Source organism: Apis cerana, linkage group LG5 (genome assembly GCF_029169275.1).
Source record: "Apis cerana isolate GH-2021 linkage group LG5, AcerK_1.0, whole genome shotgun sequence".
NCBI classification, from domain to species: Eukaryota; Metazoa; Arthropoda; class Insecta; order Hymenoptera; family Apidae; genus Apis; species Apis cerana.
In genome coordinates, this window is record NC_083856.1 from 8,396,750 (window position 1) to 8,410,288 (window position 13,539).

The 13,539-nt window shown below is 29.4% G+C and overlaps 1 protein-coding gene across 8 annotated transcripts in view; it reads left to right on the plus strand.

The window, feature by feature from the left end:
• The window catches only part of LOC107994443 (tubulin polyglutamylase TTLL5), a 32,151-nt gene extending 19,936 nt beyond the window's left edge, over nt 1-12,215 (plus strand). For 5 of the 8 annotated variants that reach the window (XM_017051366.3, XM_062074865.1, XM_017051368.3 and 2 more), the window contains 11 exons: nt 5,636-5,742; nt 6,009-6,222; nt 6,456-6,712; nt 6,789-6,988; nt 7,067-7,296; nt 7,373-7,568; nt 7,640-7,805; nt 7,885-8,025; nt 8,111-8,261; nt 8,341-8,507; nt 8,612-12,215. In XM_017051366.3, the coding sequence (XP_016906855.1) occupies nt 5,636-5,742; nt 6,009-6,222; nt 6,456-6,712; nt 6,789-6,988; nt 7,067-7,296; nt 7,373-7,568; nt 7,640-7,805; nt 7,885-8,025; nt 8,111-8,261; nt 8,341-8,507; nt 8,612-8,834 (2,052 nt within the window). In that variant the 3' untranslated portion in view covers nt 8,835-12,215. The remainder of the gene's footprint in view (nt 1-5,635; nt 5,743-6,008; nt 6,223-6,455; nt 6,713-6,788; nt 6,989-7,066; nt 7,297-7,372; nt 7,569-7,639; nt 7,806-7,884; nt 8,026-8,110; nt 8,262-8,340; nt 8,508-8,611) is intronic. The other 3 variants (XM_062074867.1, XM_028665017.2, XM_028665016.2) reach the window with 3 other exon arrangements.
• Nucleotides 12,216-13,539: the final 1,324 nt, after the last annotated feature.

Below are 13,539 nucleotides of genomic sequence, written 5' to 3' on the forward strand. Positions count from 1 at the left end.
CCTGTTACTCCTTCAAATTTCGTTTACTCGTACTACTGACAATTTTCTAAGACTCGAGGGAATTGAGTTAAGGAAACCTTAATTGCTTCCTTCTTTGTCGTCTACCGACAAAGAGTTTTTTTTCTCTGCAATTCTTTTTAAATCAATAGGAGAAGGATAAGAAGAGAGAATTTCAGTGGTTCGTCTCCGTCTCTGTGGATCGTTGAGTATATACACCAGCTCGTTATCCTTGATCGGTAACGCAATATGTGGCTCACGTAAAAGCGACACGTTAAAGCGACGAGCAAAAGCGCGACCATGTGTTTGCCTTCTTGTCGCGCATGTAAGATACATCGCATCTTCTGTTTTGATACCTTTCTTCAATAGATCGTAACAGAATCCTTCTAATCGTCACCTTCGATATTGCTGACGCAGACGTTCATTAATCATCGTCTATGAACTTGTGAATCAATATCAATAACACATATTACACATTCTCTCCTGAAACACGGACGCCTCTTTTTTTCTCTCAATACCGAGCATATCGCAACAACGTTTGTTCATACATTAAAAAAAAAAAAACGACGATCAGATCTTGTGATTCTAAAATTCGTAATTATGAAAAATTAATTGTGGACGCATTAATGATACTAATATGAAATTCAACCTTAGAAATTAACGTTTTTAATTTACATATGATTATGCAAATATACGTAACATTCTGTGTGTTAATTATCGTTAACAATTTTTTTAAATTCATACACATTATTGAATTGTAGAAACTTTTTGTAAACAATAAATGTAAATTCACTAGTTTCCCCAACTATTTTCTTCAATCCCCTCGTCTTTTCGCCTCTCCCCCCTTGATAATAATCGGATAATTTTCGGATCTCAGAAAATTCGAGCTAAATAAAACCAGAGTAGTTCAACGGTGTCGCGTTCATGGTTCTCGAGCAATTACATACGAGGATCGATACGAGGTGAAAGCAAACCTCGAGCGATAAAGTAAAAAAGAGGAAGGTAGGATGAGATACGACAATGGTGTCTACAACGAGAATCTCTTCGCTCGGTCTCTTCGTTCCAATTAAGTCCCCCTTAAACGCTCGATGCGCCTGTTTAACGCCGTTTGCCGACTGTGAAGTGTCGCACAGCGTTTCCGCGTGATGGGGCCTCACTCTGAATTTTTCCCTAGAGCAATTACGTTTCGCCTCGTACGGATTCATTTTTCTTGCGCGATTACAACACTCGTCAACGGGAGATCTCACGACGCAGATCTCCAGCGGACGATCAGATATATCTCGATGACAAACCCGGCAAAAAAGCGAGCAAAGTCAGAAGCAAAGAATGTTGCTCTCTCGACTCGTGCCACTCTCGCTTCGCAGATCCTTTTGCTTATACGTCGGAATGTACGAGTTGTAATGATGGAGATCTCGGATTCATCAGGTATATGCAATATTCATCGAATTAATTCCATTATCTATGTTATCCGATGACGCGTTTAAAAGTAGAAACGTATAAAACGAGAATAAACTTGTTTACATTAAAAAAAAAAACATGGAGATTATACATGTAGTTATAATTCAATAATTACTTCCATTTAATTTTTTATTCAGAATCGTAGCAATAATATTACAAAAATTATAATTGCATTCTCAGAGCGTATACTTGAAGCATTTGGATTCGTGGGATTTCCAATTCGATGAATAATCGCCAAACGGATAAATAACGCCTCTTGTTTCGAAAGAATTGTTTTTATCGGCCAACAATTGTTTCTAGGCCTACTTTGGTCGAAAGTTAAAAAGATCGGCACGAGGTTAAGTTGAAATACGTTGAAAAAATGCGAACATGTTAAAAACAAGTTGAAACGAAAAGAAAAGGGCGAGCAAGAGTTCGTGACAATTATACACGCAGTGATAAAACGATCGTGTAATAATTCGTGACACTCGGTAGGTAGTATATTTCACCGTCGGGTATATTCGTACAGCGATTATGGCGGACAACAGGTGAGGACACGGGCAGATCTGGTGGGATAAGGTTTGAGGGTCACGCGCCGCCTTGGAAGGTCCGTGACTGAAAAGCTAACCGGTCCTGTACGTCTATCACTCTCGTAGAAAACATATATAATGTGTACCACGTCCCTGGCCACCGGTGTTCCTCCTAAATTTCCGCATTGCCTACCAATCGACAGTTCCTTCCGTTCGATTCACGACATCGATCGGTCGTTATTGAGATCGAAACACGGTGACTGGGGACAGAGACCTTCGAATCGAGACGAGGAGACGGTCCTTGAGAGGTATATGGTATACTATTAGCGTCGAATGCCTCGAATATGTATCCTGGCCAACTCGTTTCCTTTGCTAGGTATACCGCTCTTCTTAGTTGAAATATTTTATATCGATACATTTTTCCCAACATGTTTCGTTGTATATTTCTTTTACCTTTTCAAGTAAAATTAGAAAGCGTGTACAAACTTTAAAGGAGTTCTAATTTATTTATTCTAAGAAGGACAAAGGGGTTTATTCTAAGAAAGTGATAAAATTTCGGATTTACTCGGACTTTTCGGAATAGGTAAGTAGGACTTTTTGAATAAGGAAGGCGATAACGAGGCTCTTCAAGGCGATATTCTTTAAAAAGTTTTGTTCGTCTGCCTTTGTTCGAAAGATATTAAGAGGGTTCAACGGCTTGATGGAACTTTAACTCAACTTCGACTGTGTATTTTCGGTGTTGTGTTTTCTCTTCGCGTCGAATAGAGAGGAAGAGGGAACATCGGACATCGTAAGAGGAAAGGATTCACCGTGGAACGTATTGCAGGCGGAATGTTTGATCGTTTAACGATCTTGTTTCCTTTGCGCTCGTAACCCGAAAGTAAATCCATTATATCGGGATGACTAACCTAACTCAATCTTCAAGCTGTTTATGACTCTTTCAATTATCAATATTAGCTTTCTACCCACGCTAGAACTACCTCAGCCAAATTTCTCAAGTTAAATAGTCGATAGTTCAAAACAGTTCGCTTAGAGCGACGAAATAGTTAGTCGAATCATAAAGTTGAGAATTATAGTCAAAACTATAGCTCGAAACAATTGTAGAAAATATTATACAAAATATTTGTAAGAGACAATACTGATTTAATGATCTTCACTTACATATTTACTTAATCATCGTTATTATTTGCTATTGGAAATGTAACGCGATAAAATCAAAAGTACCGGCTACACGTAACGAATGAAAAATTTTGAATGTGCAAACAAAACAATAAATGAAAAGTCAATGAGCTTGGCCGCCGTGACCATGGTCACGTAGTCTATAGTGAAGTTATTGCGCGTCAGATTCTTTATTGTATTTTCTTTTTTTTTTTTTCTCTCTATTATATCCGTATCTTCTGTTCTGCTCTACCCAAAGAAACCATCTTTCGAAGTTCGTAAACAAAATTAGTAATCGTATTATCCTCTTATCTTCTGCTCGGTTCTGTTCGATTAGTTATCAGTGTCCACAATAATTACAGTTTGAAAATATTTTATGTCCCTTCCCCCTCTCCTTCCCCTTCCCCCCTTTCTCTTCCTACATTCCGGTGACGAATGACGAGTGAAAACTCGAGAAATGTCACCATTGGATTTCATGGAAGCAGCAGAAGTTCGTATCAAATTTTACTTTACGAGCTATCTAGGCTCGTCGACACCGAACGGCTTCGAAGAGGACGTTATCGAATTACGATGAGGTCCATCTTCATTAGAGTCAATTGATATGATCTACATTCGCGCTAGATCACGTGCTCGCAATCATCGGTGCTCTTTATCGAGCTTAGGTCATCGTATAGCGAATGCGCGTGGTGTTATAATACTGCATTTACATTAAACTTATTGTCAGATCGGTAAACTTTCTACTACGTGATGAAACGGGACACCCTGTATACCTGACTGTTTTAAAAGGAAATCATACCATTAACCGTCATTGCCAAGTCTGGATGGTAATGCAAGAAGGCTATCGCTGAAATTCAATTAATTTGCATAAATTATTGCCTTAAAGAGTCTAGGCACTACTCCAATTCGGACAGGTTACCGTGTTAACACCTGTACGCGTAATTTAACTGTACAAGAGGGAACACTTATTCTTCGACAAAAACCAGGAAGTTCCGCGATCGATCGTTGAATCGAAAGGAAGGACCTTGCAAAACGATCGTAAAGGATCGTTCGACTCGATAGTTTCGATATTTGGAGAACAATAGAACTTTAAAAGCATCGATACAATTGGTCATAAAGTTTTCAGATACGCAGACCATTGGTATCTGACTCATTTGAACATTTTTTGCGTGGATTTATGATTGTCAAAAATGATCGCGATTTAAGCATTAGAAACGATAATAACTTACACTTCAGCGGTTCTCGATCAATTAACAATAATGATGAATTAGGATGTTACGAAAAAAAAAAAATTATAATTCGAAAAAAATTTGGAAACACTGTTTTTGACTCGTTTCAAACGATTGAATTCGTATATAAATTTATTATTTTTCGTTAATTATCTGTATAATTACTTTTTACATTTTTCTTTCGATATTTAATCAATTTAATCGTTTTAGAAAATGTTCAAGTCAAAAAATTTAATTTTCTCAAAATTAAGAATACAATATAGATGCGATATTTTACACCGATAATTTTACAAATCATAACACAATTGGTGCGAGTCTTAATTCGCTTCTTTCAATAACGATTATATCGTCCGTGAATAGACATTATCTTTTATTCCGGTCGATTGTTTGATCTTAATTAGAGTCAAGTCATTAATTAAGCTCGTTCAGCGCGATCTGAAATAAATATTGTTTAAATCTTGTTATATCAAACACCGTGGTAAAATTATCGCAATTATACACGTAAAAACTGTATATATAGGCGAGAAGATTAATGGTTAAGATAATTAAAAGGATTAATTATCCGCGTCGATTGAGATCGATTGAAATTTGTATGACGAAATAATGCACACTCCTAACATAATTTGTATAAATTGATTTATCTTTATCTTTTCTTATCAATATATCGATAGAAATAAAATTTAGTCGAATTAATAAAATGAATTTTAATTTTATTTAATTTTAATTTTTTAATTTTTTTTTTTTTTAATTTTAATTTCATCCCATTATTCTCGAATGCTTAAAATAACTTCCTTCTCGCATGATGTTTTTTTTTTTTATCATATTCGTACTATAAATAATTCTTTGCTAATTGCGTTCATTAACATTCAACTAATAATAAACTATATATAAAAAGATGAAAATGAAAATATAATTATAAGCAAGATCATAGATACGAAAATTATCGTAATCACGTTGACCTTATCACATTGCTGCATCCACTAAATACCATAATTAATAATTTGTTCACGTAAATATATATATTGTTCCTATGAAAGATGACAACAAGGTCGACGAAGACTATATATATATATATATATATATACATATGCGAATGACAATGCGGCACGAATATTAAAAAGTGTCAATGTGACAATGATAGACACATTTTGCTAAACTTATTTCATGTATTGTTTATTAAGCGAGGCTTGATTAATCAGGTTTTATCGCCTGATTTTTCGTTGACTATTCTTAAAAGGAAAGAATAAATATTGAAGCATTTATTGATACGGATACTACTTTTTTCAGGTTCCTATGAATGAGATGGATTTTAACATTCTGTGGATGGGAAATCATCCAAAACCGGATATTCTACGAAATTTAATGCCTTATCAAAAAGTAAATCATTTTCCAAGGTATGTAAATCATTTTCCAAGATAAGTAAATATCGGATATTTGCTCGAGGAAATTAACAGATAATTCCAAGGAAATCAAAGTTAATTTTAGAACATACAAATGAATATATTAAATAGTGAGGAACACAGTGAGGCATGTATTATTTATTTATGCTGCTCAAAATAATAGATACAATATCGAAAAAAATAAAAATTAAACTGTTCAATTATAGCGGAATTAAAAGTGAAGATTTGAAAGATCTATCGTTCTGTCCTTCTGTCCTTAGATCGTATGAAATAACGCGCAAGGATCGATTGTACAAGAACATCGAGGCAATGCAACGCAGCAAGGGTTTACGAAATCTGGATTTTATACCCCAAACGTTTCTGCTGCCCAGCGAATCGAGAGAATTACTCACTGCGCATTTCAGGTATCGCGGGCCCTGGATTGTCAAACCCAAAGCCAGCTCTCGTGGACGTGGGATTTATATTGTTAATAGTGTGAGCATAATAATTTCTAGGTATGAATATAGATAACGTGGCCTGCACCTGCATGCTTGTTTTTCGTATAGCGCCAGTATAAACGATTATATTAAAAAGCATTATTAGCTTTTTTTTTTTTATTAACTCGAAAGGATATAGATCAAAGACATAGAAATTTCGTTTCTGTATTTGCTAAGTATACATATAATTTATGTACAAGTATTGATTTCGAACATCTTTTGTGTTTGTAGCCTGAAAAAATTCTTACGGATGAATCTGTAATCGTTGCACAATACATAAATAATCCCCTACTGGTCGATGGGCACAAATGTGACTTACGGTTGTATGTAGCCGTCACAAATTACGATCCACTGTTGATCTATCTATATGAAGAAGGCTTAGTGAGATTCGCCACGGTGAAGTATGATGGTGGCAACCAATATATCTGGAATCCCTGCATGCATTTGTGCAATTATAGTATTAATAAATTCCATGTGGATTACGTAAAGTAAGTAAAATTGTTTTTATCACTATACGTATGAAGATAGATTACTCCATTATTATCTAAATTATCTATCTTGTAGGAGCGAAGATCCAGATGCGGAGGATGTAGGTCATAAGTGGACCTTATCGGCGTTACTTAGACATTTACGATCAATGGGACAGGACACGGAATTGCTTATGCAACGAATAGAGGATATTATCATAAAGTCGATTCTCGCAACTGCCTCTGGAATTGTCAGTGGTATCAAGCAATTTGTGAAATATCCGGAGGCATGTTTCGGTAATTTTGGATTTATTATTTTGTCAAATATAAGATGGTAAATATAATAATTTTGATAAATTATATATTTTATTCTAGAATTATTTGGATTTGATATTTTAATTGATGATACGTTGAAACCATGGTTGTTGGAAGTCAATTTGACGCCATCGTTAGGTTGTGATTCACCGCTCGATGTTAGATTGAAATCGGCATTAATAGCTGATTTGCTTACCCTGGTTGGAATACCTGCGATTGATCCAATGTTACGACCCCAAAGTACACAATTAAATCGATCTGCAGTTACTTCTACTAAAAGAATAGTTAACGTAAGTTTTTTGATGCGAGTTCTTAATTGAATAATGAATCATGATTAAATGTATTAGGATTTTATTATTTTTATAGTATAGAAGAGTACATTCGGCTGAAACATTGTCGCAAAGAAAGAAGAATGCGAGCAAAAGTAATATCAATAAATCAGGATTAACAATTGAACAACAACGAATAGTTGCATCTGTAAAAGCTCAATTCGAACGACGAGGTGGATTTGTTCGTATATTTCCTAGTCCAAAATCATGGGAAATGTACGCACAATATTTAGGTAAATATTTAAAGTAATTTTTATCATGAATTATAAATAATATTATATTTAATATTATTTTTTATATATAGATCCAACCACTGGAATACCAATAGTTTCGGATCCTTTAGGACCCGGCAGAGTTCCACATCAAATTAATACGAATCATAATTTAATGTTACATGAACAATTATTTCCCGCAGCTAGTCGCACTACTGATTTTATCATTCCCGAAGTTACCTTGGACAGATTGTCTAGGTACTTTTGTGAAAATAATAAGAAATTAAAAAATCCATTTTTTAAATAATGGTATACAAATTGGTACAACTTATTACAGATATGAAAGATATGAGAGAGCGTTGGTAAAAGGGCACAAACAAAGTTTAGATCGCGGTCATAGTAAAGAGAATATAGATACGGATAAGCATAAATATAAGAGTCAAGTGGTACAGTCTATGCATGAAGGAAATAAGCTTAGGTTGGTTATATGATTATATCAATATTTCCAATCAAATATACGTTACAAAAAACTTTATACATCACATAATTAACAAAATTTTTAGTCCTGGAGAAGCTAGAAAAGCCTTCGGTTTATATTTAGGACATATTTTGCGTAAAATATCGCAACCTAATGCGGATCCAGCATGTTGTGATCTTGTAATGAAATTTCTTCAACAATCAGCTAGTAATTTAAGAACACCATTCTTTTTTACGGTAAGTTGTGTTAAATTATATTATTTAAAATTTTACATGTTTTTTACTTTATTTATTTATTTTTTTTTATTATATATAGTTACCAAGTAGTAAATTGAGCGAGAAAGATCGGGCTGCAGTTACAGCTAAACAACTCTCAGACTTTTTACATTTATACAATCGAGAAACGGATCTTTATGCGGATACAGTTGACCGTCCACGTACTGTTCCGAATCGACTTTTCCAAAAATTTTTAGCTGCGGCAAAGTAAGTCTATATTTAATTTTTCTTTCATATATATTTTATTATTAATGACATTTTTAATATGTGACATTTTTAATATGTAATATTATAATTTAATTATTAAATAGTGAGCAAGATCTAGATGATATATTAAGTTTACAAACGAGGCTATACAAATGCGCCCATAGTTTTTTGGGAAGAAGCGGTTTTGCAGGAAATCTACCCGGTCCTAATTTGTTGGGTTCTTTGCCTCATATTACATCTCGTGTATATTCCAACGCTGCAACTAGTGAACAATGCAAATGTAATCAATCATCAATCACTAGGCCTATAAAAGCTGCACGTACTTAGTTATATAATGTGAATATTTGTTATAGATACATTTGCTTGTTAAAAGTACTATGTACGGCTGCTCTAGAACTTCCCAGTACAAGTGGACAATCATCCACGTATATATAATCCTAACGTTTCCCATATTAATATAGCACAGAGAATCATCACAAAACAAATATTTTGGATACGCTTGAAAAGCGCTTTAATATTCGCTTATTTATTATAAGATAGAAGAAAAAAGTTCGTTATATTTATATTATTGTAATGAACTACATATATCTTAAGCCTTTTTAAAAAAGTTTTCTTGGTCTCTCTAAACGAGTTCATATTCTTAAATTACAATTTTATCTTAAAATTAATCTTCAACATTAAAGAATCGACGAAGATAGATAGAGAATTATTTTAAAATAAGAATTTTTAAATACTTACTAAGGATTTAGGTTTTGCAAATTTTATCATATAAAACACGTGGCCAATTAAAATCGTTTTAAGGTAAAATAGAAATCTTAAAAAATAAATAATTCAATAATAAATTTTAATGAAGACATGTCATCGGCCTAAATAGGCGATTAATTTACTTTTTGAAATTAAATTGTAACATTTAATGATGAAAAATCTTTTACAAAAATATTTACAAAAATATATTTGTCATTTCTTCAATACATATTATTGTTTAAGTATGTAATTTTTAATATATATACATATATATATATATATATATATATATATAATATACATATACATATATATATACATATATATGTTTATTTATCAAATTAACAATTAATTTTATATAGCTAACTTATAAATTTTTTTTATTAAAAATTTAAGTAGAAGTTTAAGTAATTAATTACTATTTTTAATAGTTTTATTAAAAATGTTCCTATTTAAGTTACATTTCTATCCAATTAAAACCAACATATTTGTTTTTATGAATTTATATTGATGCCTTTTTAGGTCTAGTCAAATTGAAGGCATACATGAAAAAATTTAATATAAGGTTTTTTTTCTTTTATGGTTATTTGTTGTTCTTTTATTAACAATATCACGCGTGTCTGACAATTTCAATTTTTTCATAAAAAAACTTAGAGATAAATATAAGATATAATAATTAAAAAGGTAAAACATAAAAAGATTCAACGAATTAAATATTTACGAGCATATAGTTCATGAAAAAAAGATTTAAGAATTTTTCGATATCAATTTTTCGAAGTGCAATAAAAAATTAATAATTAATAAATTCTTATATTAGATTCGTTATAAGATATAAGGCACTTTGTATAGTTATAGTAACATATATAATAATGATTTTGAATTATGACTCGTATTATCATATGATAATACATATTAAATTACATATATTCAGTTTAAAAGAAATATGTACCATACTTTGGGGAATGTTTATCGATATGATTGGCAGGTACCAATCCATTAGATAAAAAATCGTATAGATCTTATCCATCCATATAATGCCGTCAGTATTTAATACAAGGATTTACAGCTTATTCTTCCAAGAAATATGTCATTTACATTATTGAAAAGCTTTATAACATTGCACGCGATGAAACAGAAAGAAACATTATATTTTTCCATTTGCGTTATTAGATTGAAATATGAAGTATTGGTACATGAATTCAACTCATTTGCTGTGATACAATTGCATGTGACAACACAAGAATCAATATCTCTGACTCAATCGCTTTTAATATGTTATAACATGTTATTTCAGTGGGTTGATCTCACGTGAAACAAATTTCTTATTATTATCCCTTGCTGAGCACAAAGGAACCTAATATTATTTTTATTATAATATGAAAGAATATTGTTATTGCATAATTGTATTCATAATTTAACACATTTTAATCAATTAAGTAATACATTATTAATTATTATTTCAAAATTTAAAGCATCTATTTAAAAAAAAACTTATACAACGAATAGATATAAAAACATATTTTTAAATATGCATTGATCACATTTATTTTATCATAGTCTATCAGGAATTATATTTTTGTTCTATTCATTTTTATTTATATCATATATCATATTTATATCATATATTAATTATTTTGTTCATACAAGTGTACGAAATATTATTTTCTATTATTTTGAATATTATATTAAATAATATATTTATCTAAATCAAAGATATTAACATGCAATAATATTATCTTTTATATATGCATCATTATATTTCATTGCCCAAATTTATCTATCTTATATCATAATAAGATATATCAGTTTCATGTCCACTATTTGCATCTATCTTAAATATTATAAAATATTAATATCTTAAATCAATATTATTACACACATATATACTGCCATTATTTTATAAACATATCTTTTCTTTATAATTGTAATGTATTTTTTATATCATGAAAAATTTTATTTGAATAGATGTATTTTATGTATTCGAAACATGTAAATTGTGTAAAGTAAAAAATGCACAATAGTTTCACTTATTTTTTTAAGATTACTATTAGTTATAATTATTTTATTGAAAAATAATAATGTTCATATCTAAGTTACATATTTTTTAAGTTCATAAAACTCTAGCTGTAAGTGTAAAGTTTTAACAATTATTGAAATTAAAATTATATCAAGAAGAAATCAAAGGAAGACACGAAAATTTAGAAAGCTTTTTAATATATTGCAAATATATAATTAACGTATTGTTCTTGTACTTAAATGTTCGTAATCTGTTAAATCAAATGCTTTCTGTATTTATATATTTTGTGATGCGAATTATTTATTATAATAACTTAATTAAAAAATTTTTGAAAAATATAAATATCAATTCGTGCGTAAAATATTTGATGAAAAATTTTTTCTTATCTATCAGCCAATAAAATTATGCAGTAAGTTTATTAAAAAAAAACTTCAAGAATAATTATTTATAAATTATAATTACAAAAGAACGTTGAACAAACAATAGTAAAATCGTAATAATTGAAGAAAAGTGATAAAAATCAGTAAAAATAGTAGATGTATATAAAAAGAGAATTGTTATTACCTCTATATTGTGTATGTAACACTCCCTTCCTACCTGTGATTTGTAAAATTTACTAGTCAGCTTACTGCATTTATTAATATAAATAAAATATTATAAGAAAACACACTTACACATTCACAATTGCTATATATAATTATTTTATTATAATCATCAAACATAAAATAATTACTCGGAAATATAACAAAATATCATAAAAAAATATCAAATACAAAAGATTTCAATTAAATTTATCATTGTTAAATCATCTATTATGTTGATTGTTATATAGCCGAGTACGTGTAGCCTTCTTAATATTTAAATGATATCGAAAGATATCGATTATATGTATAAACATATTTTCGCATTGTAAAATTATATTCAAAATAAAATGTAATAATTCGAAATATTCTTTTCTTGTTTTAATGAATAATAATCTAAAATAAATTATATGTATCTTAATTAAATATACTATTTGTATATATCATATGTAAATATTCTAATTTCATTATTTTAGCGCTAGTTGCTATTTAAAATCGTATATATTTTTTCATGTTCTTTTCTAAAAATTAAAACAATAAATATTATAAGAAAAGAATAAAATAAAATTTCTGCTTATTTATTCATAAAATTTTGCTTATATTTTGCTATTACAAGACAAACAAGATAGACTTAATATTTATGTATAGAATTAATATTTATAATTAATGCAATTTGGCATTTTATATTTTAAAATATCAATAATATAAAAAATTAAAATGTTTATGATATGACTTAGAACGTTGAGAAATTACATTCAATTACAATTTTAATTACAAATTTAATCACAAAAATTAGTAAAATTAACAAATTTTAAAAATAATTTTTTTGATATGTTCTTTCATAAATATAAATATTTCATATTTATTTCATTTCATATTTCCATATATTATATATTATATTGGATTTTATAGATTTTTTGATTGCTAATAATAAACATGATTATATTAATCAGATATCGGAATCATTTCTTGAGCGCGTAAAATTTGTATAACAAGATAATGAAATAGGCAGGAAAAGAATAAAGATAAGGTAAAAATATGGAAATCAAGACCATTTGAGAATGTTAAAAATGAAACTAATAACAACAGATTAGAAATCTTTATTAAATTTCTTTTATTAAAACGAAAGTAAGAGAAAAATAGAGAGAAATGATAATAAGAATTAACCATCAATGTCATCTTTTGAATATCAAAATCTTTTTAAAAGTACATTAAAAATGGAAAATTAATGCTACTTTTGAATGATTTTAGAAACATTATTTTTTAAAAAAATATTCAAGAAATAATAACAATTCTATCTCTATCCACTTTTTATTATATTACTATTTAATCATACTATTTAGTCATAGACTTGATATAGCAAACTAGATGTAGTCTCTTATATCTAATCTTACTTATATTAATTTGATCTTATTTATATTAGTTTCATTTTCTCTCAAGATCTTAATTCCCATATTTATTACTTATTTCTGTTCTTTTCACACTTTTTTCTTCTTATTCATATTTATATTTGATACTTCACAGAAAAGAGATAATTAAACATATGAGTTTCATGTATATCAATATATTTCATACAGATATTTTGTAACAAAATATTTGTTCTATTTTTTATTTTAAAATTTAATTTTAATTTTAATTATTATTATTAATATTAATATTAATTATTAACATTGCAATTTTATTCTGATTC